Source organism: Carassius gibelio, chromosome B1, assembly GCF_023724105.1.
Source record: "Carassius gibelio isolate Cgi1373 ecotype wild population from Czech Republic chromosome B1, carGib1.2-hapl.c, whole genome shotgun sequence".
NCBI lineage: Eukaryota > Metazoa > Chordata > Actinopteri > Cypriniformes > Cyprinidae > Carassius > Carassius gibelio.
Genome location: NC_068396.1, coordinates 10,465,344 through 10,491,781, shown reverse-complemented (window position 1 = coordinate 10,491,781; position 26,438 = coordinate 10,465,344). Strand labels below are relative to the sequence as shown.

The window sequence follows — 26,438 nt, the reverse complement described above, 5'->3', positions numbered from 1 at the left end:
TAATTGATCATTTGATTGTTAATGTAAAACATTTGACTGTTATGTAATTTATTTGAAAACTGATTACAAAAAACCTGATAACTAACAAGCCTAAACAAATATTACTATAACACAATTGTATTAAAATACATAATATGCTTTAGCCTTTTGTTTGTAGGCTTGTAGTCTGTGATTTTTCATAGGCAAAATGATTTCAGTTATGTTTGAGAAGAAAATGGCAGTTTGTTCATCACAAGTGAGTGAAACAGCTGTGTGGCTGGTGATCTCAGCGGCTGCTTACATAATGCATTTATAGCGCTGAAACAAAGAGGGAATTGTCTTTGCAAAGCCTGCAAGCTTGAGTCCAGACTCATACCCATACCAGACAAATCCATCCCAAGTACCTGTCCCTCTCTTACACTTTCAGCAATCTGATTTCCAAGAAAAATAAACAACCCTCCCACATGGAGTCACATTTATGAACCAACAGAGAAAAAAAATACAGTTCAAGAGATTTTCTCAGGAAAGGATAAGATACGTGTGAGAAAGAAGGTTTGGGTGGAAGTACAAGAGAGGGAGCGAAAGAAGAACATTCCAGAGTTTTCCCTCTCACTTCTGAGAATGAGCTGAAGGAAAGTTCCCACATTGATAAATGATAGCGCTTTAAAGTGTACGAGGGAAAACAGGTCAACGTATTCTTTCAGATTGTGCGTATTTGCAGTTTATGACCACATCCATTGTCAGCTGTCTCTGACAAAATAGGAGAAAAACAAGTCAGAGTGGTATGGATTTCATGACATTAATTAAATGTCCCTAATACATGACAAATAGAATATCAATAAATTATTGAATGTGTCATTTATTCTTGTGGTACATTTTTAAGTGCTTAATGAGGACAGCAGGTGGGCCAGGAGTAACTGTAGTAACTAGTTACAGTAGCCTATGCTTGCAGTAAATAGTATAGTAACTAATTACGGTTCAGCTTTCAGTAATAATATTACAGTTACCATCCATTAAACAGATTGTTACTTTTGATGCCTCAACCCCTACTGATTTGAAGTCCAACAATCCAACCATGTTCATGACTTGCACAGGCACATAAAGTCACCAGTGCAGAAGGCAAGCTTGGAAATATGGAAAGGCTTACATTCAACAGATGTAAATATTGCTATTACATGTATTTTGTCAGGAGAAAAGATGATCTGAAATGGCATTACTTTACACTGGCATAACATGGCTGGTCCGCCCACATCCCTCTGATCTTGATAAAAGCTGTATAAAATCTTTTTAGAAAACAAAAACATTTTCTTATGAACTTTTGCGATTTCTTGATAAAAATACATCATGGAATATATTTGCATATGGGTTACATAAATTATAGTTGCAATTAGCTTCAAGATACGCATGACAATTAGTAATATTATCACTTTGCTTAAAAGTCACTATCAATCACCAAAGACTTTGTAATAACTCCTGACTGCGATCCAGTGTGGATTTTGGGCAAATGATGAAGCAGAAGAATATTGTTAGTAAATAATTTTATGGGGAACATATGGAATTACAATTTATGTGTGTCCTGAAAGAAAAGTAATAGTAGTGTAATGAATTACTGTTGTCGAAAAGTAATGAGTAATATTAACACTTTTGAAAGAAGTAACGACTAATAAATTATTATTATTATTTATTTAAATAACGAAGTTATTCCTTAAGTAACAAACAATTATTTACATGCAGTCTCTACATAATCATTTGGTTATAACGCATTGTAAATACCGTTATAATGTTGTGCATATGATGTTCTTTTTTAATTTTTCGTATATATATATATATATATATATATATATATATATATATATATATATATATATATATATATATATATATAATAATTATTATTATTATTATTCTCTCTGTATGAAAGGTTTATAAGCTTAAAGGGAATTGTACATCCCAACACTTCCGCGTGTGTGATTAAATTATACTAAGCGATTTTAGTCTATTCATACACACAAATAGCCTAATTCGGTTATCTGAGACATTAAAACGTTTGTCGGTGTTTAAAAAAAAAAAATGGCTGAACAGAAAATGACATACTTGTTTCTCTCAGTCTAGCTCCAATGGGGGATAATCAACTTCTCAGGCTTGTTTTGACATTGGAGATAAACCAGTGGAAAAACTTCTTCCAGGTTGTCTCATGGGTTCCTCCATACTTCGTGAGTAGTGTTCGTTTGTGATTGAACACTGACACCTATCGATGACTATGAGAACATGCAGCTTCTTAACCCAAACACACAGAAGCAGCAAATACTATACGTAGTTCACATCAGTTACTTTGTTTTTTGTTCTAGGACAAGACTTTTTTTTTTTTTTCTTCTTTTTTTTTTACAGTCAGGTACAACCACGTTTAGGACAAAAACGCTGAAAAGCATATAGGCAGGGTAGGCATGAGAAACGTGCTCAGTGTTGTTACTAAAAGTGCCCACAGGGTGGCAACACAAAGACAGACCCAAAAACAAGTACCTCAAAGATGGATCCTCCCAAAACACACGTCTTGTGTTCTGACGATTTCTGCACTCCCTTGAGTGACAGGATAGTTAAGGAGGGAGGGAGTAACTTCATACATTTTGTTTGTTGTAAATAAATGTGGTATTTTCCCCCGACACACATCTATTGTCTCAAACAGTTATCACAACAGAAATTACAGCTCTAGGCAATTAAAACTGGTTTCAGTATAGCCTCAAAAGCCCAGGAACTACTTTACATTGGACCAAAAAAAAAAAAGTTTATCTTAAAAAAGAAAAGCTTTATTTTTATTTTATTTTTTATTCAGTTCATTTTAAATATACAGCTCTACATTAACAATTGCTCAGCTGAAATACAAAGTCCAAGATGCATACACAGGATTGTGTGTGTGTGTGTGTGTGTGTGTGTGTGAGAGAGAGAGAGAGAGAGAAAAAAAAAAAAAAAAAACTTTTGTAATTATACTTTTTCTAGGGGCTACAAAGCACCCAACTTCAACAACGTTTATACTGTTGCCGGCATCCTGTTACATAATCAGCAAATACATTCATCGTATTAAATACCACAGATTTCTTGGTGTTGAAATGTCCTCAGGATAAGTGTAAAATGTAAACTTGCCAGTTACATTCAAGCATTTTTCAAGTTTAAATTAAGTTCTCTGCATCATTCTTCATTTATAATATCTATAGTTACACTTCTAAAATAATTGGCAGTTGAGAAAGGCTGTCGCCACAAAACGTCATCTTCAATGAACAATCCCCTTTGTACATTCCAACTTGACAGCCATAGCAAGCTGAAGAGGAGGATTCTGGGAAAAGGCTCAATGAAATAAAAGGCCTTGGATCCTCTGCATCAGACCTCCCTGCATGTTTTTTTAAAGTCTCTCCCTTTGCTACATTCACCCAGGAAGTCTTTTTCAGAAAGTTCTTCATCCACTGTCTCTCATAAAGGACCCTCGTCCATTTCATCTTCGTCCTCTCCGTGTGGCTCTTTTACCAGGATGTGAAAAAGGGTCTCTTGCAGTGAAAGGTCTGGGTAAATGCATTGCCCAGTTGGACCACACGACCCTGGCCTCCTCCACGGCTCCTCTCCACCACCACACGAGGCATCTGCACTAACTGTATGGGGCTCTTCCCGTCTTTCAAAGCCTGGGTCAGGTTTAAGATCTATTTGATAAGAACAGACAAATATGATTTTACATGCAGTAGAGGCTTTATGCAGCTCTTAAAACACAGCACTACTTCCTGATGAAGTCTACTTCTAATTGATTAATTTGCTTCTAATACTATACACTGCTTCTCAAATGTATGAGATTTTTTTTTATTTTTTATCTGTATAGAATTTTAGAGGCACAATCCTTTTCTTTGTCATTACAAACCTGAGGTCTAAATTCAGGTCTAAGTCTCAGCTGTGATAGGTTGAAAATAGCATCCCGGCTGGGTGTATTAATATACGTTAGCTGTGAATTTTTCATTATGAAGAGTGCCAGCATTCAGTGAGAGTGAAGCATGCGAGAACACCAAACTATTTCTGGAACAGCCGAGAATGCACGATGTAAAATCATCTCGAAGCATAAAACGTACCTGTCCTCTCATAACGGACATCTGCTTCTCAAACATGGTTTTGTCAAACCCTTTATCCGTCTGAAATCAGAGATGTTAATGCGGAAAGTCATTTAATATTAAAAAGATCCATATAAAACAGAGATTCCTGCAAATTAATGCATAAATGATTAACCAACTTCACTGCAAACTAGTGAGATAGATTATACAGACATGATAGATAGCAGATTTGCTGAGGTCAGGTCACTTAGAGAGGTCAATAAGTCACTTATCTTTTCCTTGGTTTTATACATTTTAAGCTTGAATATTTTAAGCAGAGCCACTTAAAATGGGAGGAATATAGAGATGCAAATTCTTTCAGGGTTTTAGTGTGCTGACAGCATGCTAAGCTCCAGCTTGCTAACAGAAACTGACAGCATGCTAAAGCCCTGTCCAAGAAGTTAAGTCTCAAAATAAACTACAGCCAAATCAACACTTTAATAACAAGAAATGCATTGCTCTGAATTGTAAGAGCACAAGTAGAGCATGGTTAAAACCTACCTTGAACATCTCATAAAGGTCCTCACAGAGGTCCTGTACAAAGTTCATGTCAGAAATGCGTGAAAGCACAAGGTCTCTCGTTTCCTGCGAAAACGCCACTTTGGCCTGAGGCAACCATGCCCAGTGGAACGGATCTACATGCACCAAGATAAAAAACTGAAACTATTATTTCACCTGTTAAGTATGACCATTTCTACACGACTAGTAAAATGTTTCTAGTTGATAGATGAAAACTCTTTTTTTTTTTAAAGAGCATTTTTTGGAAGAAATACTTTTATTCAGCAAGGACACATTATATTGATTAACTATGACATTGAAGACATTTACAATGTTACAAAAGTAATGGCTGCTGAAAATGTAGCTTTAGCACCACAGGAATAAATGCCATTTTTAATATTCAAATAGAAAACAGTTGAATATATTTTAAACTTATAAAATTAGGAAATCCTTACATGCTCTCCACTCATCGGGGTGTTTAAAAGGGAAGGCCAAACCATTATCTATAGCTGCAATCTGTATGGCCGAGTCTTTTGGGTCAGTCCATTCAGATTCCTGAGGACAAGTGAAAATGAAACTCAGCATTTGTGACTGGGACGCAATCATCATTACATTCATAAAATAACCCCTGCAGAAACTTGAGCTGATAGAAATGCTTTTGCAATACCGCATCAGTCTTATGTTTCACATGGTCTGATGTTTAAAGAGCTTTACTGTGCATATGGGAGGAACTGTTTACCAAGACATGCCCATGCAAACAAAAACTAAAAAAATTTAATTAAATTAAAAATAAGTCTGTGTGTCATTTTGCATTAAAAAAATTCATGTGATACCCCTGCATTTGCACTTCGTTCTCAGTCATGGCACTTTCTTTGAGCTGTTCAGCACTGCAAACAAAGTAGCTCTATAAATATCCCTCAGCTCACCTTCTCTGTCTGCTCTCCATCGCCCAGCTTCTCATACTTGATCAACCAGTTATCATTCCCTCTGTCTGAAGAAGCCAAATGAGATATCAGATTTCCTTTTCTAAGGCACTGTAAACAATTAGCATCCATTTTATGTGGTCATAACATCACGCTGAAAGACATGGCACATTTGTCCAGAAACTGGAAATTGAGAAAGATAATGGAAATGTATATATAGTGACCAAAACCAAAGTCAAATAACAAAAATAGCCCTGTTGGAAAAAATTCTGCGATAAGATGAACACTGTGGTTGCCATGGTGAAGCTTTGTGAGGGAATAAGTTCAAGAGCAAAGGGCTGAACAAAGAAAGAAGTTGAACACCTGCATTAGGTACCTGTGTTTCTGATGACATAATCCAGCACCACCAGCCTCTCAAACTGAGACTGAAGCTGCTTCCTCATGTTCTCTGGAAGAGGTTCTGCCTCGAACTTCCTCAGCCAGTAGTCTGCTTCATGATAGCCCTCCACAAACAACTGAAATGAGCCCACCTACACAAAAGAGAACAACAAATCATGTTTTTTATGGAAGTATTGCACTCTACTGCTCTCAATTCACTTTTGATGTGACAAGACAGGTGTAAAATCTATAACAAAAAAGTGCTAATAAGAATTTAGAGGTACCAACTCATCATTTTCAGCAAATAATGACACCAAGCAATCATATGGTTTTGGGAAAACCTAGATGTGTGTGTGAATTCATGCTTAATTCATGCTTTGTGTTCCACACAAGAAAGATATAGAGGTTTGAAACAAAATGAGGGTGAGTAAATGAATTAGGATCATTTTAGAATTGGTTCGTTACCTTTGGAGGAAGACCAACTCTGTGAAACCGTCGTCCAACTTTGGGGACTTTCTCCAGTGCATATTTCTTACCACGAGATTTGGCACGGTCAATTGCGCTGTAGTGAAAAGTCTCGCTGGCCAAATTCACAACCTGTAAACAAAGGGCGAAAGGTTTGGTTCTTTAATTCCAAGAGCAAAGCTTTTTCTTAAAGTAGATTGAAATGCTTCTAGAACACCCATCCTAACCTTAGTTTTGGGTACAATCCCCAAGCCCAGTTTTTGGTCAACGAGCGAGGCAGCTGCCTCAGAGAGGTAGCCCTGGTTAGGAATGAGGCAACCACGGCCAAAACAGCACGGGCAGCAGACTTTATGAAAATATTTGGTCCATTTAGGGTTTAAATGACCGTAAGGCTCCTCTGATTTTGGTTTAAATACCCCAATGATTTTCTAAAGGAGAGAAGATAGAGGCATCAAGAAAAATCTAATTTAACACCAAATAACTACTATGAATTATAATGTGATAGGAAATGTTTCCAAGAGAATGCATAAATGTATTCGTTTAGCTCACAGGAGAGAGGTGATCATGCATGTATTATCCTACGGTAAACACTGCTAAGTGTTTTTTTTATCCCATTAGTTTGTTTTTATTACTTTTAAAACCGATTATTTCAGGGTCGATTTGAACATTTAACATTCAAACACACATACTCCTTTGGGATCTTTGACAAAGTAGCTTCCACTGGATCCTTGTGAGATGCGTTCGGGAAAGACGCCGTTTTCTATTGCCTGCTCAGCCCTCTGGATAATTTCGGCAAACTCTGGGTCTTCTGGGAAATGGTTGAATTCTCCACTGCTATTACCTATGTGCACACATTCAAAGTGATTCAAATGTACAGTGCGGCAAATACTTTCTTGTATGTCTGCATTTATATGTAAATGTGTCCCCTCATCTTAAAAGGCCATACAGCAGAACGTTTGGGGAAATTATTATTTTTTTTTTTTTTCAATAATTTCCGCCAGAGTGAAACTCATGCTCAAGGCCATTTTTATCTGGAACAAAATTGAACCTTCAATTTAGTCAAACCGTTGTGCTCTGTCTGCAAACTAGCCTTCAGAAAGATACAAATTAAGAGAGCACTGGGCATTTCTGGAGTGCAAAGAAGATTATATTATATTATATTATATATATATATATATATATATATATATATATATATATATATATATATATATATATGTGTGTGTGTGTGTGTGTGTGTGCGTGTGTGTGTGTGTGCGGTAGATGAAAGGTTCAATATCAAAGTGATTCATCTAAAGACCGGCAAATAAAATGTTTTCATTTACTGTACAAGACTGACAGCTTGAAAATGGGTTCTTATAACTATTTTTGTAAAATTTTGCAGAAGAAAAAAATGTACTATACTTCCTGTGTATCCACAACGGGGACTTCTACATTTTCCTAAGACATTAAAGGCACATTTAATTCATTTTTCCCCCGATATGCATAATTATCTTATTGTGAACAATTCATCCATGCATGTTTAACTTTATAAGACCTCATAATTCTTAATCAAAATTTCACAGCTCAAACATCTTCGAAAAGGCTGACTTTTTTCTAACATATACTGGACTTCTCTAAATATTTTGTACATTTAAAACCCAGCCCTTACTTATAATCAACTTTTAGCGTACATTCAGATCTGTCCCCATGTACGTATTCAAAAACTGATCGATAGAACAAAGTCTCTATCATTCTTTTTTTTTCTGCTGAAAATCAGTTCCACTTGGATGCATCAATGTTGCTGTTTCTATTACATAACATCTTTGGATTAAACATTTATTCATAGATTAGATTCAACTTTACTGTCATTGCACATTTAGGGTACAAGGCAACAAAATGCAGTATCATGTGTTTTAAGTGTGTATTTAAGGCGTCACGTGTCATGAATCATGTACTTCAGGGGAAAACAATGGTAGATGCTGCAGTATCACCTTTGTACTTTATTTACAACTTAAAATTTGACTTATAATTACAAAGAAACAAAGCAGCAAGTAACACTCTGAAATAAATGATTATTTATTTATTTTTATAAGTACAAAGACTGAAATAGGATTTCCTAACCTAACGATTTACCTATACCCCTGCAGGGGCGCATATTGGCACTTAAAAAGATACAAATTATTCTTTATTCTTTTTTTTTTCCTTGAGGTCATCTTAAAATAATAACAAACAAACAAAAAAAAATAAAACATTATTTTAAGCTTACTGATAGAAATGACATGGTAAGGAAATTATAAACATTTATGCATTTAGCAGACGCTTCTATCCAAAGCGACTTACAGTGCATTCAGGCTATACTTTTTTTTTTCTAGCAGTATGTATAAATTTGTGACATCACACCAATACTATTGATTACACTGCACATTTTAAAAGAGAAGACACTCATAATCCATAGCACTTTAATATTTAACATTAGATCTTTACATTTTTCCATTTCTTTGAAAGAAACAAATGCTTGAAATGGTGGATTCTTTATTCTTTTTTTATAGCCACAGAAAGACAAACGTTTTGATGGAAATGCTCTATATACAATTTATTACGTACATTAACAACGATTCAGGCAAATATAATGTAATTTAATGGAAAACTAGGTGAATGGCGCTTTGTGACGCAACCCGGAAAACTATCGGCATGAACATTTTCGCCAATAACCGATACATACTTGATTCAAATTGTTTTTGTATTCTGAACAAACCACATAAAATTCATCGAAACCACACCTGATCGAAACCAAATCCAAAAGTGGTTTGACATTCTCAGCTGTAGAGAGAGAGACTTGCGGCATCTTGCCGATGCGTACATTATTATAACTATAGCAACCGGTGCAGCAACACAGATAATCAGATGTAATTACTTGCAAAATGACAGTGCAGACAGTAAATAATGTACCTAAAGATCAAGTTTGAAAACCAGTGTGAACAAAGCCTAACACACATACATGTCACATGACAACCGTACCCAGGGAGGGTTTTATTTCACCAAAACTATCATGCTTTTATTCAGAATCCACTACACTGAATGCAAACACTGCAGTAAAACTAACTAAAAGAGATCTACATGGGCTCTAAAAGGTAAAACACACGACACAAACACACTGTGCTGATGGTCTCTGGGCAGCATTCTCTGGGTGAATAAGAGAGTCAATTGGACACAGAAACACCCAACCTCTCTGATGGCCATTAAAAATTTAGAAGACGACAAGTGCACTTTCCCTCTCTTGTATACACAGACACATCCATACAAACACATATCTGCATACCATAAATATAAATGATCATAAATGGTATGATTTTTAAAGACTCTTAGCTACAACGTGTGATTATGACAAACTTATTCTGCTCCCCAATTCATTCAATATAGCTATAGTTGGTCAAACTGCTTTTGTAAACCCTGTGAGACATCGATCTAATACACAAAATAAAAGAGAGCCAGTTTTGAAGCTGAAATGAACTGAAAATGCAGCCGTCGTTGTCATGCCACAAAAATTGCATGAGTTGGAAAAGACCCATTCCGCTACAAGTTCTCTTTCAGATCTTCTGGATATTTTAGGCTCACTGGACACATCTGACAATTAAGAATACCATTCTTTTATTTTTTAACAGTACCATCTATAATTCCACACTACAGAAATTTGCACAAAATAAAAAACCTTCTCTGGTGATACAAGACCTAGCAAGCTTCGAACCCTGTAGAGTTTATTAATGCGATAATGGCCAGCTGACTGCACAAAAAATACCCTTTAAAAAGTTAAAATTTAAAAGGTACTTTAATTTTTTTTTTCTTCAAATCACCAAGCATGAGAGGATGTTCTAGTATACCCCCGTCAATGTGATCTTTAAATCTCCCCAATCATATTGTCTCATTTCAGCAAGGAGGCTGAATTTAAATGTAATAATTAAATGTACTATTTGCATGCTTTGTGGAAATAATTTTGCCAATAAAACAAACATAGCACATCACAGTGATGCAACACTAAAAATATCTTCATTTTAACTATGCACTGCAACTCTGTGAGAGACTCTAGTGTTTAATTTTCCTTCACTGAGGACTTAGATGTAGATCTTATAGAGATAGAACAGAAGCCAGTGTCTCTCTGCTGATCTGCATTCAAATGAACCATTCAAATGAAAACTTTATTGCATCAATAGAGCCCACAGCTGCACGTGTAATCTTGTTAGTACAGATGCACCTGGCAAGACTAAACCACATGCAACACACAGAAACATCCAAGCACGAATAGCAAGAGTTGAGAAGATACCCTAGCACCTGCTGTGGTGTCACCTGAACACGTGTGTCCCGGGTTCAAAGAGCATGTAAACTGAACTGCCAAAATGGTTGCATAACGGACCATGTTCTGAGATAAAGCAGATGGAGTAACAGCACAGAGAGCAAGATGTGTGGGAGGGAATTTAGAATATTTAGAGTATTCATAATATTTTGCATGCAAACTTGTTTTATATGTCTAGGACAGAAATGAAAAACTCTCCTCTCTCTCTCTAAAAATAAATAAATAAATAAAAATAATAATTCCTTTCAAAGTTCCCCAAGGCATATAAGATGTTTTTGGAACACTGCGCGCAAATGAAACAGAACACGCGAGGTTGCTATGGAAACTAATCCAGACGGGTCCCTAGTGCGTTCTTTCACCGGTTCGATTCAGATTAAACAACAAAAGGACGAAAAATCGTTTAAGAGGGGGCGTGGTTATGTTTAAATAAAGGCATGACCGACTGTTCAAATTATGTTAAATTAATAATGTGTGAAATTGGTCGACTCCTTTAAAAAGTAGGAATGAAAACATATATATTGTATGCAAACCTGAAACATTGTAACGTCTGGGAAACAAAACCAAAAGGTTTTGAAGTGTGACGCCTCTACTTAGAGTCAGTTTAATCTGAATACATGTTGATCAGATTATATCCACCTCATATATCTCACCTGGGGATGCCAGATTTTCAGATGATGAGCTGTGTCGGTTTCTCCGCGTCCTTTTCTCTCTTCCAGCCCGAGGTGAGAGATTTCCGGCAGGTCCCGGTAACAGTAGAGTCTCTTCCCCGGACCCGTCGGCTTCCAGCTCCGTCAGCACGCTTTCCGTCGAGTTCGAGATCCGGACCGCTGCCCCGGGGTTCAGCGAGAGTCCTAGAGACGGCGCCGGCCGGGTCTTCTCAAATAACACCGCTGGCACCTCCGACGAGAGAAAGTTCGTCTCCGGTGTTAATGTTAAATCTCCGTCGCGTTTCTCCGGCTCGCCGTCGGTGGGATCGCATTCTGCCATCATCGTGGACTGTGGGTGTATTCTGTCTATGTCCGGAGAAACCCAGACACCTCTCAAAAACCGCGCTTCATATCTGCGAGTCCGTCTTTAAAAGGCTTTTGTTTTCTTTCTTGAAGATGACGCGCAGATGCTCTCAACTGTTTGACGTCCACATCATTCGTCACCATTACCGACTTCCTCTATTTTCAAGCATGCGCACTGTTAAATCTCACAGTCGAACAGGTTTCTTAAAGGCGCAGTAACGCCTAATTGATTTAACAAATAACGGTGTGTGTGAAAGGTGAATGATTTTTTGTTGCAAGCTTTTCGCTATTTTTGTTTGTTTGTTTGTTTGTTTTTTTGAGTATGATAATGTAATTCGTTGTTATGTTTTGTACAAAAATACATTCGGCAAGCATGTATGCAGCAAACATGCAACTCTGTGGAGTATAGTCCTTATTTAGCAATTAGTTCTTCCCAGCCCTCACAAACAGATGCTTTTAAATTCATATTTAGGTAACAAATTAATGACACAAAGACCGCACTCCTGATCCCATAAGCACCTCATCAACGTGAGAGAGAGAGGTTTAATGTAAAGGGGGAAAAAAGTTTTATTTTGACCACATTCTATGTTGATAATTATAAAATAAAGATATACATGAGGAAACAGTTCATATAAGTATAAAATATAAATTTCAAAGATGGAACTGATTTTGCGAGCTGGCAGCAGATATGATGGATCAATATTTTCCCTACTCTTGGAACAATTATTTTTTTTCAAGCAGCGATATGTATGGGAAATACAACAGTGATTAGTGTTTTATATATATATATATATATATATATATATATATATATATATATAAATTTGATTCATTTGATTTATGTGGCAGAGGTAAGAATTAAGTCCTTGATAAACTGTAAAAACAAGGACAATATTTAATCTGAGAAACCATAAAGTACACTACATTTGGCCCTCCACGTTGTGCAAATCTCCTGAGTTTTTGAGAACGTTGAACATACACTTTTTCTCTCACTAACATACATCATATCAACTGTTATACTTTCATTTTAAGATACAAAGAATAAAACCACAGTATCAAAGACAGAAAGTCCACTGAAGAAGAAAAAAAGTAAAACAACCCAATCCTAGCATTCATTACATTAAAACTTAAAACATAAATTGTGTAATATTATAGATAATATTGTAGACTGTAATGGAAGACTTTTATTTTTTGGTAGTTATTTTTTGGGGTTCTGTTGCCCTTCTCATTTGATTTAATTTCATAATATTCAATATCTTCATTAAATTTAAACTGGTCCAGAGACTTTCAGAATTCTTTCATATCATCATTTAGGAAATTCCATAATCAATCATAATCCACCATTGAGCTTCAAAATGTCATTCATTAACCCAAACGAGTTAACTGAATTTAATTTTAGCAGAATCTGGCCTTGGCATTTTAGCATTCATTCTGAGGGCTTTGTTGAGTCCACAGAGTTATCTTGGCACAGTCACATGCTCTTCTTTTTTTCTTCTTTCTGCACTTCACAGATAATAGCCAAGTTCTATTCCTGGATCATGTGTGAGTTTTAGTCTCTGCACAGATGTTCCGAGATCTGCTGATTTTCTACAACTAAAAATATCCAAATAATCTCTTTTTCACAATGAAGACCAGCTCCTAAAATCTGAGTACAGAGATACACATTCAAATCTTCCAGAAGATCTTCTTCCTGTAGAGGAGATAGGCTATGATCACCCATATGGAGGTGGCCACGAGGTTCTGTGCCAGGTGCTCTGCGTGTGATTGGTTATTGGCCATTTTCCAACGAAAAGGGAAATATTCCTCAAACACTTCATGACCCACATACACCAAAATGGAATTCATACCTGCCAAACAGAAGGAAAAACTTGAAAGCAAACAAACACAAGTATGCAGAATAGTGTTAGTTAGCATAAACTTGGGCTGCATGATAATGGAGACCATCAGCACTTTTTATGTATTGTAGCAACAGTGTATGTGCATGGTTGCCAGGTTGGAAAGAGTTTCAAGCTATCATTGCAGTGAAAAAAAACAAAAAACAAAAAAAGTGTCTTACATGGCTCCGGGCGTGAACAAAAGCCTCACGTAGTCAATCGATTGCATTTTTGTACGAAAAATATCCATATTCAAAACGTAATAATCACTTGAATTTAGCTTGCTCTCACAGCTGCAAGACGGAAGCAGTTCCGGGGGATGATGTATGAGGTCAGCGAGGCCTCGTGAAAACCAACGTTTGTTTACAGGATCATAAGAAGCAAAGTTTCCTTACTTAAGCAAAGGAAAACCAGTGTCCTCTTGGCTTATATTGGGATCCTCTGACATTCTTCTTTACAAATCTTCATTTTATACTTTTAATTAGTGACAGCTGTTTTGTTTTGATCTCTCCGCCGAGTTTCCACGTGCGTCACTTCTTAGCAGCACATATGCAAAGCTGACCTCATACGTAATGAACCGGGAACTGCTTCCATTTACAACAGTGAGTGCCACATAGTGATTATTACATTTTAAATATGGACATTTTTTTAACAAAAATGCATCGATTCGCTAGGAGGCCTTTGTTCACCCCCCGGAGCAGCGTGAGACACTTTTTTTTATGAAAGGGCGCTTTTTATTTCACGCTTTTTGGACTGAAGCAATGCAACACCCACTGACTGCAATGATAGAGCTTGAAAGATCAAAGTCAATTTTTAATATAACTCAAACTGGATTCGTCTGAAAGAAGAAAGTCATATACGCCTAGAATGCCTTGGGGGTGAGTAAAACGCAGCCTATTTTAAATTTTTGGGTGAACTAACCCTTTAATGCCGTCTTCTTTTTTCAATTTGGTTAAACTGTCACCACGATTAAAGCTAGCTATCTGAATAACAATAAATCCAGTTTAACGGCACAGGTATTTTAAGGTAACTCTATCGCCCCCTTGAGTGCTGAGGTTTGTTACTGTCACAATGATAGCTACTAACTTATAAGAGTCAACTCTTAAATGCAAGTCGTGAGTTTAGGTACATTAATTCTGGCTGTGGAGCCTCAAGTCTTAAGAGCTTACCAGGGTAGAAGAAGGGAGCACCAGACCACCACTTCTTTACATCCACCAAATAGTAAAAAACTACCAGCGCCACAAAAGCAAAACAGCTGAGAGTCGTAACATAGGACAAAGACCTGAAAGTCACAAGACAGAAGCCATGAATCATACAGCATACAATGCATTCCTCTTTTAAACAGGTTAGCAAATCTGGTATTATACTTCCTGCTTCTGGAAGTGCTGTCATAAAATGAAGATTTTTCTGACCACAAATGAAAAATATTATATATCTTTTACAAATTATAATGAATAAGACAACCGATACATGCAAGCAAGACTGAGTTTACCACAAGTTTTTATTGACAGGGATGAAGCCGTCATTTCTGGAGCACTTGGTCAATACAGCTGAGATGATTCCCTGAATGCAAAGTTAGACATCATGAGATTTCCACAATTTTAAACCTATAACAAAGCTTTATTCACGGAGTAAATTACAAATTATATTTGAACTATCAGCCAGTTAATACAGTTTTTGTAAAAGAGAATAGACTTTAACCAACACTATTACATGACTCTGAAGTACCTGATTGTTTTTGGTCAATCATGGCTCTCTGTGGTGAATATGTATTTATTTTTGTTTATTTTTGACTGCTAAAGTGCATAACTGACCATTGTGCCAATTGTTTCATGTCGATTTTAGGTCTCTCTAGGGTTTCTTTCGTCTCACATAATAAAGTAATTTCAACTCAAAAAATAAGTATTTCATTTGAATTTATTATGTATTAGGCAAGTAGCTGTGTAAAACTTATTAAAAATATATCCCTGATTAAACGCTGTTGTATTCTCTATTGTACTAATGAAAGGCAATATCATTCTTAATTTATTTCACTTTCGGCATATATTATAATTATTAAAACAGTAATACTGTGAACTACTATTACAATTTTTATTTTTATTTTTTTGTATAATGACAAAACTGAATTTGCAGCAGCCATTTCTTCAGTTTCACATGATCCGTCTAATATGCTGATTTGCTACTAAAGAAGCATTCCTTATTATTATCAATGTTGAAAACAGCTGTGCTGCTTAATATTGTTGTGGAACCTGGAATGCATTTTTACAGGACCCTTTGAAATAGATCAGAAGTTCAAAAGAACAGCATTTATTTGAAATAGAAATAGTTTGTAACATTATAAATGTCTTGCTGAATAAAAACTATTTATATATTTTTTTTACAGTAGTATAATTGTAATTTTTAATTAAAGCTATTATGTAAAGTGTTAACAAAAACAAACAATAAGCAAACATACCAGTATGAATCCCCAAATGAGAAATCGTGGGATTATTTGCCTGTGTTGGTCTCTGTAATGCAGCAGAATTTTCCCTGCCTGAAACCCACACAAAATGCAATAGGGCAGGACAATTATTAGATGTGATTCCTGTAAGCACTGCAGAACAAAAATAGTTTGCATGAAGCATGTGACTGCACTGCTGATACTGATACGGTAAGAGCAGGGGGGAGAAGAATCACTGATGCTGCTACGAGAATCAAGTACTGTATAAGGAAACAAAAGTCTGTCTCACCTGAAGACCCAAAAATGCCATCAATACAGAGTTGATGCTTCCCAAAACACCCTCAGGGTCAAAGGGCACCACAGACTGGTACACAACCTAGATATAGGCACCCAAAAACACAATGAAGTGTATCGGTGAGTGCCAAAGTAAGAGATGAAAATTAGCTGCAGCTCTAGAAAATAGTGACTACATGTGTCTGTCAGAATGACAACCAGTTCTCATTGTTTTGGTCTCTGTTTACCCGTGATGAAGGCGTCTGGTAAATATGGTTATTTCCCAGCAGCCAGCGATCAATGTAACCTGCAGCTCCACCGGTGCAGTTTTGGTACTGGCCAAAGTCACCAATGCCCCCTGGACCCAAATAACCACTGCAGGAGAGAGACAACAAGAGGAAAAATATAGCAATTAGATGGACATGAGTCATGCTATTCAAAACACTTTCATTTGCATATTCATTTCCATGTACATATCCCATATCTAAGCAATATAATCAATTACAACTGACTAATAATATTATGTTGAACATTGTAAATGAGAACAAATGCTTTATAATTAACCAGGAAAAAGCAGTCACATCTATTCTTCTCATCTTTATGATTTCCTGTCATTTTAACAAGGCAGAAAATGGGTAGATTCTGCACATTGTTCCTTTCATGATTGCAAATAAGGCAGGGGATATGGAGACAGATATTTAGGCTGGTCTTAATAAATAATAGACTCATGTCATGAGTAGGATTGTACTTACGTTGGGCAGTCGGGGACTGGGAGGAGGAAGGTCAAACACAACCATATTGTCTCTAAGGCAATCACAACCAGCCATGCGGGCCAGTAGAGGCAGACATCATGCACCGAATACCAACATGTTTCCTGGGAACAAGATGATGGGAAATTTCTATTATTATTACAATTACCGTATTTTCCGAACTATAAGTCACACTTTTTTCATAGTTTGGCTGGTCCTGCGACTTATAGTCAGGTGCGACTTATTCATAAAAAATACATTTTTCTCTTGGTTCTCGGTTCTAAATAAATGCGACTTATAGTCCAGTGCGACTTATATATGTTTTTTACTCATCATGACGTATTTTTGGACTGATGCGACTTAAACTCAGGTGCGACTTATAGTCCAAAAAATACGGTAATAAAAAACATTTTTTTTTAAACACATTTTGTATCACTGTGTGATCCATCCTCGCTGAATAAAAGGTTGCAGTTAATCGGTAGTGTATCACAGTTTTCAAAAAAATATTAAGCAGTAAAAACTGTTTTCAAAATTGATGCTAATAATAATAATATGAAATGTTTCTTGAGCAGCAAATCAGCATATGGGAATGATTTTATAATGAAATAATGCCTGCTACTAATTTAGCTTTGCAATAAAAGGAACTAAGAACATTTTCAAATATATTCAAATTTAATTTAAATTGTAGTAATATTTTAAAATATTAATGTTTTATCTAATAATGTCTGTATTCTGTTTATTATTATTATTTTTATCTTTAAAAGTGTGATCTTTAAAGTGATGTGACATTCAGCCAAGTATGGTGACCCATACTCAGAATTTGTGCTCTGCATTTAACCCATCTGAAGTGCACACACACACACACTGTGAACACACACCCGGAGCAGTGGGCAGCCATTTATGCTGCGGCGCCCGGGGAGCAGTTGGGGGTTCAATGCCTTGCTCAAGGGCACCTAAGTCGTGGTATTGAAGGTGGAGAGAGAACTGTACATGCACTCCCCCTACCTACAATTCCTGCCGGCCCGAGACTCGAACTCACAACCTTTCGATTGGGAGTTCGACTCTCTAACCGTTAGACCACGACTTCCCCCTTTTATCAAATAAATGCAGTCTTTTTGCAGTCTAAAAACCAGTGGGCAGTGCACAGTAAATTATAAATGTTTTCCATAATATTGGTCTCAAGACATTAGGACCCCAATGTATATTTTTTAGAAATGGATGAATCAAATATTTGGTTATTCATTAACGAGAAAAAAAGCCTGTAAAGCACATAGAGCTGAGTATGTATGTCTATAAAGTGTGTTTATGATTATGTGTCATGTTACGTGCAGAGAAGGATAGCTTGACTCACACTTGACAAGTTGGTAAGTCGGTCCCGTGCCACCATAAGATCCAAGATAGCGACAGCGAGATACGTGAAGCCCAGACGCTGCAATACACCAGGTATACGCAGAGAATCCCAAGACACTGTACAGATAAATGGACACATGCATAAAAAAAATCAGCTACATGGACACATGCATAAAAAAATCAGCATTTCTATTTTTAATAGTGCTAGGCAACGATTAATTACATACAAAATAAATGTTTTTGTTTATATAATATATGCATGTGTACCATGTATATTTATTATGTACTTATAAAGACACACACACATTCAGTATATATTTAGAAAATATTGACATGTACTAACATGTACATAATTATATAAAAATATTTAATATATATATATAAAAAAAAAAAATCTTACGCATGCGTGTATTTATATATAGATAAATACACACAGTACACACATATACATTATGTACAGAAAAACATTTATTTTGGATGCGATTAATCCCATTGGCCAGCACTAATTTTAAACACTGTTAACTTTTAAATTGTCTTTAAAGTTCTACTTCACATTTCATTAAATTTGACACAATTTTTGTGAGCAGATTAATAAAAAACAATTGAAAGGGTGACATGGAAATTCTGAGTTTGAAAATGTTATAATATTAACAACCCCATGTTCGTGCAGTTTTAGTTTCTTTGTGGATGTATTGCTTATTGAAAAAGGAAGCTGGGGTAAGAAATATATTTATATAGCCAAATGCCTTTTTTACATTATATTTTAGCAAACTGTGATTTTCTACTTACTATTGCTACTTGGAGGAAGACTGTAATCTTGTTAAAAGAGCATTTTAGTGGAGAAAAAATTCTAGATTTAATACCCATATGTGAGCTAGTCAAGTTAATATTAAATATTTAATAAATTATCAGCATTGTTGATCCATTGTTCTGTATTAAAAAAAAAAAAAAAAAAAAAGTTACAGGAATAGGCCAAACATTCCTCCACTTTAGATTTCATAGGGAATTGTTATATGCATGTAATTTAACAGCGACAAACTTACTTTGTTTCAGCTTTCATACTGATGTGTTTCATGACACTGTATTTCGTTTATAAGCTAATGTAGAATTTGTACAGGCACTGGGCTAGAGATTGGGTTTGTCGGTTTTAAGAAGAAACAGAGTGAAAATGTGTTACCACTCACAGGGTCCTTGGCAGTAGTTAGGATTGACAACGATGACTCCGATAAGAAAGAGTTGTAAACTCCTCCAGAAAATCTTCCTCAGCAGATGAGTGCGTTTGACACCTCTGCGCAATGAACCGCTCAGGGACAAACCAATAGAGGTACCCATAATAAACACAAACCTGTGAAGACAAGAATTACACAAAGTAAGACAGAATGGGAGAGAGAGAGAAAAGGATACCCATTTCAGAAAGTGCTAACATGATTTCCAACACAGATTAAGAATCATCCACAAACAGAATTGTGTGAAAACCAAGATCTCTTCAACATGTGCTGCACACATTTGTCTGCAGTCTTTGTCGTGTTACCATCCCATTTCCCACTGATTTCCTGTCTATATATACCACAGAGGCATATATGCACTCATGGGTAAAGACTGGCTAAATGAAAGGTCATTATGGGCCATGCCATATCACAAGAAGGGGGGAAAAAACAGAACATAGAACATGTATTTTTTTTTTTAAACAAAAATACATTTAGTTTTAACTAAATATATAAATGTTTACATAATATGTGTACTTAGTATGTATATATAAATACAAACATGCATGTATATTTTAGAAAAATATGCTGTTTATATATTAAATATTTATTTATAATATACAATTATATTAATATTAATATAGACATGTAAATATATGCAAATATTTTCAAAATATATACTGTATGTGTGTGTATGTATATATACATAATAAATATACACAAAACACACATATATTATGCAAACAAAAACAATTATTTTAATCATTTGGCAGCCCTAGAAAATATAAGAAATACGATTGATTTTTTTTTATATATATAAAAAATATATATATATATATATATATATATATTTTAACTATTAATTTAAGACATTTTGATATAATGCATTTAGATACAATGCAACATTTACTTTTAGCAACATTTACAAGTTAAGGCCTTTGTATTATAACATTTTGGTTTAATAATAATAAATACACTTTCTTCTAAAGTCATCCAAATGTATATGCTATCTGTTTTCGTTATACTGTGTAAAAATGTAAAAATGTTCACAAGCATTCAAATACAGGTTGAAAACTCTGCTTTTGCCATCACAGGAATATATTGTGTTTTAAAATGTAAAAAAATGGTTTAGAACAATATTCATGTTGGTCATTTCATACAGGCTTCAGGTGTAAACCTGAGTAGTGCTGCTGCAGACGCTTTCTTCAGCTGCACAACAGACAAGGTTATTGGGTTTAGTTCAACTGTGAAACCAGTTTATTCTGACTCTGATATGCCACTTTATTTGTGCCACAGTGATAAGAGCCCATGTTTAGCTCAGATATACCATAGCTTATGCCATCACTGATGTGGCTTGCAGATGTGGCTTGCAGAAGCTATTTTACAATACTGCCCTATAAAGAAGCAGCTCGAGCAGTGTGTAAAGAAGCTGCTCTATATGCATGCAGTGTAAGGAATCAGTCAGCTGTGACATCGGATTGACTTACCAAGGAAACACGAGATCAGCCACCGTGAGCCCTGCAAGAGGAAGAACGCATCAGATATCACGTCCTGCTGTCAAACCTCGGTCGATTAAATTCATAACAAGCGCTTTTCAGACATATTCTAAATATATACACCATCAGCCAAAAGTTTAGAATAATTTACACTTTAAAAAAAAACATTTAGTTTGCCAGCTTTGTATTCATATAAAATTGTTAATGAACACTTTTATCAATAACAGTCACTTCGTCGCCCCTGACGCTTGAAAACATGCTAGTGGCTACTATAAAGAAAAAAAAAGAGTTTACCGTTCCAACTTTCATGCCTAAAGAACCAGTAACGTCCACCTCCGTAGTTGACAAACACCATAATGACCAGTGCAAGGCTGTGGAGAAAACAGAGTTATGGGCATTTTAGTCTTAACAGAGATCTGGGATTAAACCAAACCACTATTAATAATATGATTGAATTCCTACAAATCAGACAGAGAGAAATATAACACCAAACATTAAAATAACTGTAATTAATTTCCAATTCTCAGGTGAGGTTACAAGCCACCTTGTTTTAACAAGTTCAAATTTAATCATTCTATTTCAGGATAATGAGACATAAAATGCAAATGGCATTTGACAACCGGCTTCACAGGATGTGGAAGTAGCAGCTTATATGCAAGATCATTTTCACCTGAATTTTTCAATTCCCATCTCAAGCGCATTGGCCCCAAAACAATTAGTGAAAGAGCACCATACCCACGGAAAGTATCCAAAGAACGGAGCCTCCGTCCTGTAGTGGCAGGAATTATCGATTCCATAGAGGCATCTACCAATCTGTTAGGAGTGCCAAGCTCCTGGAGACAAGAGAGCGAGAGAGTGTAAATTAGTGAGAAACGAAGAAAGAATGATCAGTAAATTTTTTTCCAACACTAAATCATGCACAATGCCATTTTTGAACTACAGAACTACAGAAACTTCATATTTTGTGATTTGCGTTTATTTTTTGAAGATGTGAAAATCATGCATGGACAATATTAAGAGTGCAAAAAAAAGAAAAACTTATAAAATAAGTGAATAGCAGTCTTACCGAGTTTATCAGCCTCTCTGTCTCCACTGTGCTCCCCAAGCGAAGAAGTAGATTTGTCACCACATCCAGTCTTAAAAATAGAAAAGCTCAATTTTACAAGCTTTCTTTAAAGAAGAGCCGAAACAAACTCTTCTGGATTGTTTAAATGTCATCAGTACATTGTGAAAATGATATTTGAAAATGTCTGTACCTTTTAACTGTGTTCCAGATAGCAGATAATGCAGCCAGAAGAGCAAATACCAGAAAAGCAAACAAAATAGCTGGAAAAAAATAAACAAACTCACCTTCCAAGCTTAGGTTAATTTAAATACATTATTTACATTTGTATGTGTAGTCGAAATCAAGCCCAACTTTGCTTCACAGTGTATCACAAGAGCTCATAATCTAAAATCAATCAGAAATGACTTCCTTGAAGTGACTATTGCATGTAATAGACTTGTGGAAGAACCCTTCGTGAAGGTATTCTGTTGTTCACTTTTGTTCGTAATATCTCTACAAATGGCACCCTGTTCCCAAAATGCCCTTCAAGAATGCAAAAATCAATTTGGAATTTTCCCTGATTAGTATACTGGTTGACCACTAGTAAGAATTATTTTAAAGACAAACAACAAAAAGGTAAAAAATAATTAAAATAAAAAAAATGCAGTGTGCAAATGCAAACTTGACTCACGCAGGTAGCTGTTAATGGGCTCCGAATCAGTGATCATCGAGCAGTTGACCCCTGACGGCTCATTCAGGTTCTTCACCCACAGAGAATAGTTCCCCTTCTCCCCAAAGTGGAAGTTAACCCTGGATAAAAAATCAATTAAAAAATTAATTGTCTGATAATAATGCTTTGATAATAATGGCCAAAGCAAATAAACACTGATCATGTTTTGGTCTGAAACTCTCATTGTTCTGTGTTAAATGTATTAAAGTGTCTAACTCACTTGCATTGCTCCAAGTTTGCAGAGGTGCTGTTGAGCTGCAACGTCAGCGCGTGTTGTGTGCCTACAACAAACCCCACCGTAGTGGGGGTCCCAGAAGCTGGACTTGCAGGTATTACTCCCAACAGCTGAGGCAAACACTAATGCACATGCATGCACAGACAACACAGAGGTTCAGTAGGAACAATACTGCAGCATTTAAGGAACAGTTAATCCAAAAATGAGAATTTGCTGAAAATGTACTCATCTCAGGAAATTCAATACGTTTTGTCTCAACGGAAAAGATTTGAAGAAATTCAAAAGGAGAAAGTCACTTGCTTACCACTGGATCCTCTGCAGTGAATGGGTGCCATCATAATGCGCAAATATCACAATAATCCACATGACTCCAGTCTAATAATGAATGTCTTTAAAAAAAAGAAATTATTTTGTAATTCAAAATCTTCTTTTCATAATATTGCTTTGCTTTCTACAGTAAAAATTTCATCAGAATCCGGAAAGAATTATACACAAACCAAGCATCGTTTACAAGCAAAAATATTAAAAGCAAATACAGTGTGTTGGTGAACTTTGATGAGAGGACAAAGGGGGTGGACTTTTTCACTGGAGGAAGCATTGTTGCCAGTAACAAAGTTAAAATGCTGGATAAAAATGATACATTTGTTTCTTATACCAACACACAGCTTTTCATTTCACTAAATATGAATTGATGGACTGAAATCATGGATTACAGTGAAGTCTTTATCAGCTGTTTGAACTCTCGTTCTGACGGCACCCATTCATTGCAGAGGACGACGTTACGCTAAATTTCTCCGAACCTGTTCTGATGAAGAAACAAACTCATCAACATCTTGTTTGTCCTGAGGATGAGTACATTTTCAGCACATTTTCATTTCTGGGTGAAATATTCCTTTTAGCAGCATTACACGCGCACATTAAATGTCATTATCATTATGACAGTATTCAGTATCAATGCTATATTGCATGTATACCCAGAAGACGTATATATGATACCTTGTAACAGTGATCAGAAACCACATATAACATCATGGCATTCTCCATCTCATTGGTAACCGAAAGGGAGGCCTCATCCATCTTCAGCACAGTAGTTCTGCGGTGGGGGTGAGAGGCTGAAAGCAAAGTCACTTCAGTGTCACCAATTATGAAGAATTTTCAACATTAATACATTTAACCTCACAATAAGGCATACACAAACAAACACACACATATATGTGTGTGTGTGTGTGATCAAAGACTGAAGTACCTCAAGTGACTCACTCACAAACTAGGTATCTTGAAACATGAAACATACCATTGAAGCTAAAAATAAAATGCTGTCTAGAAATGTCGTTCACCAGGTTTTGTGACAAGCCAGAGAGATTTTCTTTGACAAACATATAGAAACATTTCCCGAATATAGGCTACTCACCACTCTGTAGGCTTCAGTTGCTGCCTCTAATTCAATTCAACCTAACTGTAGGTTTGCTAATGAAACAAAACGGTCAGCTGCTTTGGTGCACTCTACTTCTGCAGTTTTACAATAGTGACTCTGTACCTCCTGCAGTCACATGCTTCCACTAATCTGCCTCACAAGAAGCCTCATAAAACTGCCCAGATCTGCCAAACGAGGGAAATTTGAATCCATTAATCCCCTAACGTTACATGTACAGTATTTGTTCTGGCTGTATGACGTTACATTGGAGCATCATACTATAGATATTCAAAAGCAAGAATACAAAAGGCTAAGATAAAGAATAAGTCTTACACAGAGAAAATGTGTATATAATTCAGATTATAAACATATAATGTTATACATCTAGGTAAATCACAATAATATGCTAAAATATTTTAAATATAAATAACAGTTAGCATAGGCTAAAACAGCTAATAGTGGTGCTAGCTGGTAAACGTTAGCTGGGCGAGATAACTAGTATGGCAAACAAAACGAGAAAAAAAAGGGAACCACGGCATTAAGAAATGTGTTTTATATTTAATATCAATTAGATAGATACAACACTGGTGTTAGGGTAAATGACACTCACAGGCAGGTCGATCTGTCATATGAGCTGTACACAGAGCTATGAAAAGCACAATCACTGCACAAACAGTCCATCTGTATTCCCTTTCAGATGCCATAACATCAGATGTCACTGCCTCTTCCTTTCGGTCCTTTCTTAATGTAAAGATCTCCCCTTTTTTCATTACAACATACTTCCGATCCCTCCTTCCTAGTAGCGCAAGTAGTGGAAGAGAGGAGGGTCAAAGTACAAAGAGTAATCGTTGGATGTGTTGGTTCAAACGCTAGCGGTCGCTGCCTACCTAAGCGGCATTTCTGAGGCATCAAAACGCTTTTTCTGACTATTTCAAAGTCAAAAAAGAAAAAGAAAAAAAATCCCTAACCGACCTTGTGAACAAATGTTTGAACCATAGACTGTAAAAAAGGTTTGAACGCGTTTATGATGTTCATAAATAAGTTTAAAAGTTTAAACGCACCTATGACGCCCACACATGCTGTCTAGATAGGCAGCTTACTATGTGTGGAAACGCAAACAATTCATTATATTGCTAAAAGTCAGCTTTGAAATCACAGGAATACATTTTAAAATATATTCAAATAGTAAGCTGTTTTACAATATTACTGATTTGCTGTATTTGGATCAATAAATGCAATAAATGCAGGCTTGGTGAGCAGAAGATAATTCTTTAAAAAGAAACAAAAAGTAGATCCCATTGCAAATATTTTTTTATATATATAAAAGTCCACATAAAAAAAATCCACATAGCAAACAAAGCAAAAATACTGTTTTTGTTTATTAAGCCACTTTTTGTTTTTGACATTTTGTTCCCTCTTTAAAGCACCCATAGTCTCACCCCTGGTCAAGATGTTATTTTTCTCTGATATTAAGCAACTGGTATTTATATGCTGTAACATATTTCTATTTAATACTTTATATTATATTATTTATTTATTTACTTTTGGTTTTAGATTGTTGCATGTGTCTACAAAGGCAAAATTTTAAGTGCTAAAAAAACACTGTTGGCATATAATGGTACATGCCTTACATTTTATATTTTATAATCTTCTTATATTTTAACGGCAAACACAGAATGTTCCCCTAATGTTAAAATTTAGTTATTTTTTTAGGAACCGAAAACTTTCTGGGAACATTCTAGGAATCAAAAATTGTTCGATGAAAATTGTTAGATTGTTAGCTTTTTGCATGAGCTTTATAGATGCTCCATATCCATTTGTTGTACCTGTGTTTGCACCAACAACTGCTTGGAAAGCTATCACCATCAATGCAATACTGAAAAATGCATAAATGTACAACAAGTACCAATAAGGAATACACAT

The 26,438-nt window shown here is 35.8% G+C and overlaps 2 protein-coding genes across 3 annotated transcripts; both read right to left on the bottom strand.

The window, feature by feature from the left end:
- Positions 1-2,750: 2,750 nt before the first annotated feature.
- LOC127949331 (phosphatidylinositol 4-kinase type 2-beta-like) lies at positions 2,751-11,870 on the bottom strand. Its single transcript, XM_052546430.1, has 10 exons — positions 11,345-11,870; positions 7,054-7,205; positions 6,592-6,792; positions 6,365-6,496; positions 5,898-6,051; positions 5,525-5,589; positions 5,054-5,153; positions 4,602-4,735; positions 4,083-4,142; positions 2,751-3,665 (listed from the first exon to the last, which is right to left on the bottom strand). The coding sequence occupies exons 1-10, from the start codon at positions 11,682-11,684 to the stop codon at positions 3,492-3,494; spliced, it is 1,512 nt and encodes a 503-aa protein (XP_052402390.1). The 5' UTR covers positions 11,685-11,870; the 3' UTR covers positions 2,751-3,491.
- Positions 11,871-12,556: 686 nt separating this feature from the next.
- On the bottom strand, positions 12,557-25,335 carry hgsnat (heparan-alpha-glucosaminide N-acetyltransferase). 2 transcript variants are annotated; one of them, XM_052546457.1, is made up of 18 exons: positions 25,126-25,335; positions 24,098-24,213; positions 23,087-23,223; positions 22,828-22,946; positions 22,348-22,417; positions 22,158-22,227; positions 21,827-21,924; positions 21,386-21,462; positions 21,083-21,113; positions 19,575-19,735; positions 18,392-18,507; positions 17,044-17,165; positions 16,540-16,666; positions 16,308-16,394; positions 16,034-16,111; positions 15,071-15,141; positions 14,748-14,860; positions 12,557-13,551 (listed from the first exon to the last, which is right to left on the bottom strand). In XM_052546457.1, the coding sequence occupies exons 1-18, from the start codon at positions 25,283-25,285 to the stop codon at positions 13,370-13,372; spliced, it is 1,935 nt and encodes a 644-aa protein (XP_052402417.1). In that variant the 5' UTR covers positions 25,286-25,335; the 3' UTR covers positions 12,557-13,369. The 2 variants fall into 2 exon arrangements, with proteins under 2 accessions (XP_052402417.1, XP_052402418.1); XM_052546458.1 differs by lacking the exon at positions 25,126-25,335 and adding an exon at positions 24,513-24,973.
- Between the last annotated feature and the right edge of the window lie 1,103 nt (positions 25,336-26,438).